General features: G+C 31.3%; 1 protein-coding gene and 1 long non-coding RNA gene across 2 annotated transcripts; one reads left to right on the top strand and one right to left on the bottom strand.

The window, feature by feature from the left end:
• Positions 1-482: 482 nt before the first annotated feature.
• Positions 483-1,100, top strand: LOC133870313 (uncharacterized). The gene is made up of 3 exons (XR_009900694.1): positions 483-610; positions 738-803; positions 921-1,100. It is a non-coding gene; the product is annotated as an uncharacterized LOC133870313 (long non-coding RNA).
• Positions 1,101-2,079: 979 nt separating this feature from the next.
• On the bottom strand, positions 2,080-3,632 carry LOC133870124 (EG45-like domain containing protein). The gene is made up of 3 exons (XM_062307178.1): positions 3,447-3,632; positions 2,470-2,755; positions 2,080-2,350 (listed from the first exon to the last, which is right to left on the bottom strand). The coding sequence occupies exons 1-3, from the start codon at positions 3,553-3,555 to the stop codon at positions 2,341-2,343; spliced, it is 405 nt and encodes a 134-aa protein (XP_062163162.1). The 5' UTR covers positions 3,556-3,632; the 3' UTR covers positions 2,080-2,340.
• Positions 3,633-4,684: the final 1,052 nt, after the last annotated feature.

Genomic DNA, 4,684 nt, shown 5'->3' with positions numbered 1-4,684 from the left:
TTTTTAAACTCAAAATTTACTTAAAATTAAAAATAAAAAACCAATTTTTCAAAAAAAAAAGTTATTTAAAAAAAAGGAATTAAACAAATTAAAGAAAAATGAAAAAAAAAAAGAAAACAAAAAATAATTTATTTTAAAAAAAAACCGAAAAAATACATTATAATTATGAACACAATTTTTTTTAGAAAAAAGAAAACAAAAGAAAAATAAAAAAGAAAAACCTGTTTTTTATTAAATTAAAAAAACGAAAAATAATTTTTCTTTAAAAAAATTCTGAGGTGTTGATTTCAAAAAAAAAGAAAAAGAATTAAAAAATCAAAAAGCTCATGATTGAGCCTTTTGGGTGAAGGGGGGGAGGGGGTGCAGGGGTGCACGCGGGACACGAGCGCGCCTCACCCCCAAAAGTTAAATTTTTTATTTTTTTATTTTTTCAATATTTTTTTTGTTTCTTTCTAAATATCCTGTACTCTCTTTACTCTCTCTCTCTCAACTTCATTTGATTCATTTCTCAGAACTCTCGTCTCTCCTCTCTCTCTCTCTCTGGTCTTTGTTTCAGATATTTGATTTATTAAAATCTGCTACAATTTTAAAGAGAAACAAGAAGAAAAAGGTACCTTACTTTTCTCCATTTTCTTCTTCTTCGTCTTTGTGGTTTCTATTTCTTTTCTTTTCTGTTTTTTTTTTTTTTGCAAATTTTGTGACATATCTCAGCTCTGTCTCTCTTGTCTTTGTTTCAGATTTTGGTTTATTTATTGCAATTATTGAAATCTACTTCAATTTTAAAGAGAAACAAGAAGGAAAAGGTACCTTACTCTTCTCCCTTTTCTTCTTCTTTGTCTTTGTGGGTTTCCATTTCTTTTATGTTCTTTTTGTTTTTTTGCAAATTTTGATAATTCATATCTTTGGGGTTGAATTTGCAGATGTCCAGGAGTTTTATCAGTTGTGAGATCCCGATGGGTCATTTTTAATTTCTTATACTTCATCTCCTCCGTTTTTTTTTTTGAAATATATTTTGCTTGGTGAGGGGCACTGAAAAAATGGCCAGATCTGAAAAAATTGTCGGATTTGAGCTAGTAGGAGAGATGAGGAGAGGGGGTGCGTTGGGGGTTAAACATTTTTTTTTTTTTTTTTTTTTTAATGATGTATTTGTATTTAGTTTTATTTGTATTTATATATATATATATATATATATATATATATATATATATATATATATATATATATATATATATATATATATATATATATATATATATATATATTTTTTTTTTTTTTCATTTTTAGTAGTATTAATTGTATATAGAGATTTAATTAATGCAGTGAAGTTAAATGGATCTATTTTTTTTTTTTTTTTTTTTTTTGTATATATATATTTATTTATTTTTTTTTCAATTTTTTAATAGTATTAGTGGCCACAAATGTGGCCGCTAATAGTTAAATCAGTCGGGTATTATGTGGCCGCTAATACTAAACTATTAGCGGCCACTCATGTGGCCGCTAATAATACCCGACTATTTTAACTATTAGCGGCCACATACGTGTCGCCGCTAATAGTCTAGTATTAGCGGCGATTTTAGACTCAGTTAACAATTATTAGCGGCGGATAAAATTACTTTTAGCGGCGAACTTGGTGGCCGCTATAAAACAATTATTAGCGGCGACCAAAAAAAGTGGCCGCTAATAGTCTTTTGCGTCGGACTATTAGCGGCCACTCTTTAGCGGCCAAATTTGGCCGCTATTTATTAATAGCGGCCAAAATAACATCATTAGCGGCCAAATTTGTTGGCCGCTAATGATCAAATTTTTTGTAGTGGGAGCTATATATTCAAAATGATTTTTTTTCTTTTTCTTTTTCTTAGTAGGATAAAATATATATCATTACATGCAATAAATATAAATAAACAGTACATAAGGTTTAATATTGTAAATAAGTAATACTAGAAGCCATATATATATATATATATTATCTCATAATTAATTATACTACAATGGTAATGTGGTAGACTCAATCAATCTTTTAATCATCTGTCGTTGTTAAAAGATAAATATTTAAAGGTTAGTTAGGACCACTAAATCACATTGTAGGATAAAAATATATATATAGTTTCTAGCATTAATTATTTACAAATCCTTTAAAAGCAAAAGAGCGCCTAACATACATAGGAAGTCCAATATTCCAACCAGCAGAACACAGAAAAGAAAGATAAAAATGCTGAGAATTAGCCAAGCTTCTTGGCCATCTGCACGCTATATTCGGTATCATCAAAGGCAAGAAAATGATCGCCATCGTGATTTCAGTATAATCATAATTTGCCATTAATAGTCCTTCGATCGTAATTCTTACGGCCACCTGTATAACATATATAACTAGACAGTGAATAAAGTTGCATGTCTACAATATATATATATCTTCTATGCACGTTATGTATGAGGATGTTAATTTTGAGCTTTAATTTTAGCATTACTTACTTTCTGTAGTACTCTGCATAGTCAACCTTAATTACTCCAGCACTGAGATTAGCAATCATAGAGAAAGCATCTTCTGAAAGATTAATAGTTCCGCGGCATCCTTTGGGACAATAATCAACAATTCTGACCACAACATCGTTGGATGTACAAGGTTGTGGTGCTTGGTTTGTGGCACCAGTACAGTACACCAAGTAATCTTTCCCACATGCTGCCCCATTTTTCCATAGAGCATCACTTGCTCCGGCTATAAAAATACCATCATCTCTATATCCATTACATGCAGAGGCTGGCAAAAGAGATTGAAATTACCGGTTTTAGTCTTTGTATAATTAGGACTCAGTTTTAACTAGTAGCTGGTTAAGACACATACTTTAGGTTATATTAGATGATTAAAGTAAATGGTTAAATTTACTACTATTTTTTTATCAACTAAAACTTTTAGAATGAATGATGATTTAATATGGTATTTGAACAAACATGTTAGTCCCATTTCAACATCCCCACACACGAGGAGATCGAGGGTACGTTAGAGTATTAAATGAATTGAATGATTAAAGTCGCTACAATTTTCTATAAATTTAAGCTTTCGAGACAATTGGTATGTAATTTAACAAGGTCTTAGCCAAAGAAAAAACTTTTTCCATATGCCTTCAAGCTTAATTAAGCACCCTTCCTTTATCAAGTCTCATTTGATATTGATCTTGGATCAAGGTGAATATATATATATATATTGTTCCTAGCTCCTTCTCTTATAATTCTCCTTTCTTCTGAAAAAAAATGATGAAGTAAAGCAACATTTTAGACAAAGCTAAACATTTTGACTTTTACAAACTGAAATTGTTCTCACTTTTTGAGTGAAAAAACGTATACCTGAATTTTCCAGAAAGCTATATATAAACAAATCTTTTTACAACTATTTAACCGTGTAGTAAAAAAATATATATGTTAATACACAATTCATAGTTATATGTACTCACGAAAGTAAGGAGGCTTGTAGAAGCTGGCAGTCCCTTGGTAAGTATATGAGGTTGAAGCAAAACATATGATGGTGCCAAAGGTAATCAGAACTTGAGCATTTATTCCCATTCTTTTTCCCTTAGAGATGCTTAAGGATAAATATATATATATATAGCTAGCTATATATAATGAAACTCCTTTGTGGTGCAAAGCGAAAGGTTTACTCCATTTTATAGAGACATATATATTAACATGGAATGAACATATATAATATATTGACCTTCATCCAATTGTTGGTTTATAGCCCTATTCTTATACCAAGGGTTATCCAAAATCATCATGTTATGCTATACTTCCTCAATCAGAAACCTTTGGTATAAGAATGGGGTTATTGTTATTGAAGAATACTATATATATAAATAACATAACAAAACTCAAAATCAGTGCATGGCTTCTCGGTGAAGCAGTTTCTTTTTAAAGTCATTGACCATGTCCCTTCGGTGTGCATGGACTACCTACAACATAACCAATATACAACGGCGGAGCAAGGGGGTCGAGAAAGGGCAAATGACCCTCCTAACTTGCATCTAACAAATTTTATTGACAACAGATATAATTCTCTGGTTGCCCTAATTGGTTTGCCCACCCTAAAAAAAATGTAACAGACTGCTGGATATATGAACCACGCCCTTATAAATGCCATGTGAACTTTCGAAAAAATTACAGTCGTCAAACTCAAAAGGCAAGCATAATTTTTAGCCCCTCAACAAACTTTTCAGTCAAAGCAATTACAGGAACCACCGAACCACGCCCCGACATCTCTTCTAAGTGCTTAAAAACCAATCCTTCAAATACTAAATTCTCTTCAAAGCAATTAATGCCATGGTAACTAGAAACAAGAGCATCTTCAGTAATCAATCGAGGGAAAAACCAGCCCCTTCTTTTTTTATTAACTACGAATATAAATGCATATCTACATATATGATGTAACGATCTACTCCTAATAATATAATATTGTTCGCTTTTAGTTATCTTGAATTAGACTTTTCATGAGGTCATCTATCCTAGTATTACTCTCGCAGAAATACGCTTAACTACATAATTCTGATAAATTCATAGTAATCACGGCTTTAAAATGCATTAATTGTGTCAAGAAATGTATGAATATACATATAAGCATATATTTATTCCTATACCTGAACGATGAGGGACGCCACAATCACCCCCTCTTGGGAGTCACCATTCCGCTGCGACCCTC

This window comes from Alnus glutinosa, chromosome 6 (genome assembly GCF_958979055.1).
Source record: "Alnus glutinosa chromosome 6, dhAlnGlut1.1, whole genome shotgun sequence".
Lineage (NCBI taxonomy): Eukaryota > Viridiplantae > Streptophyta > Magnoliopsida > Fagales > Betulaceae > Alnus > Alnus glutinosa.
Note: the sequence above shows the minus strand (reverse complement) of the source record. Positions and strands in the feature narration are given on the sequence as shown.

Bases quoted from the DNA above. Each gene is read 5' to 3' on its own strand.
- LOC133870124 (XM_062307178.1), bottom strand. From the start codon at position 3,555: ATGGGAATAAATGCTCAAGTTCTGATTACCTTTGGCACCATCATATGT. The intron at 2,756-3,446 runs GTGAGTACATAT...CTCTTTTGCCAG, and splicing joins CTACAAGCCTCCTTACTTTC to CCTCTGCATGTAATGGATAT.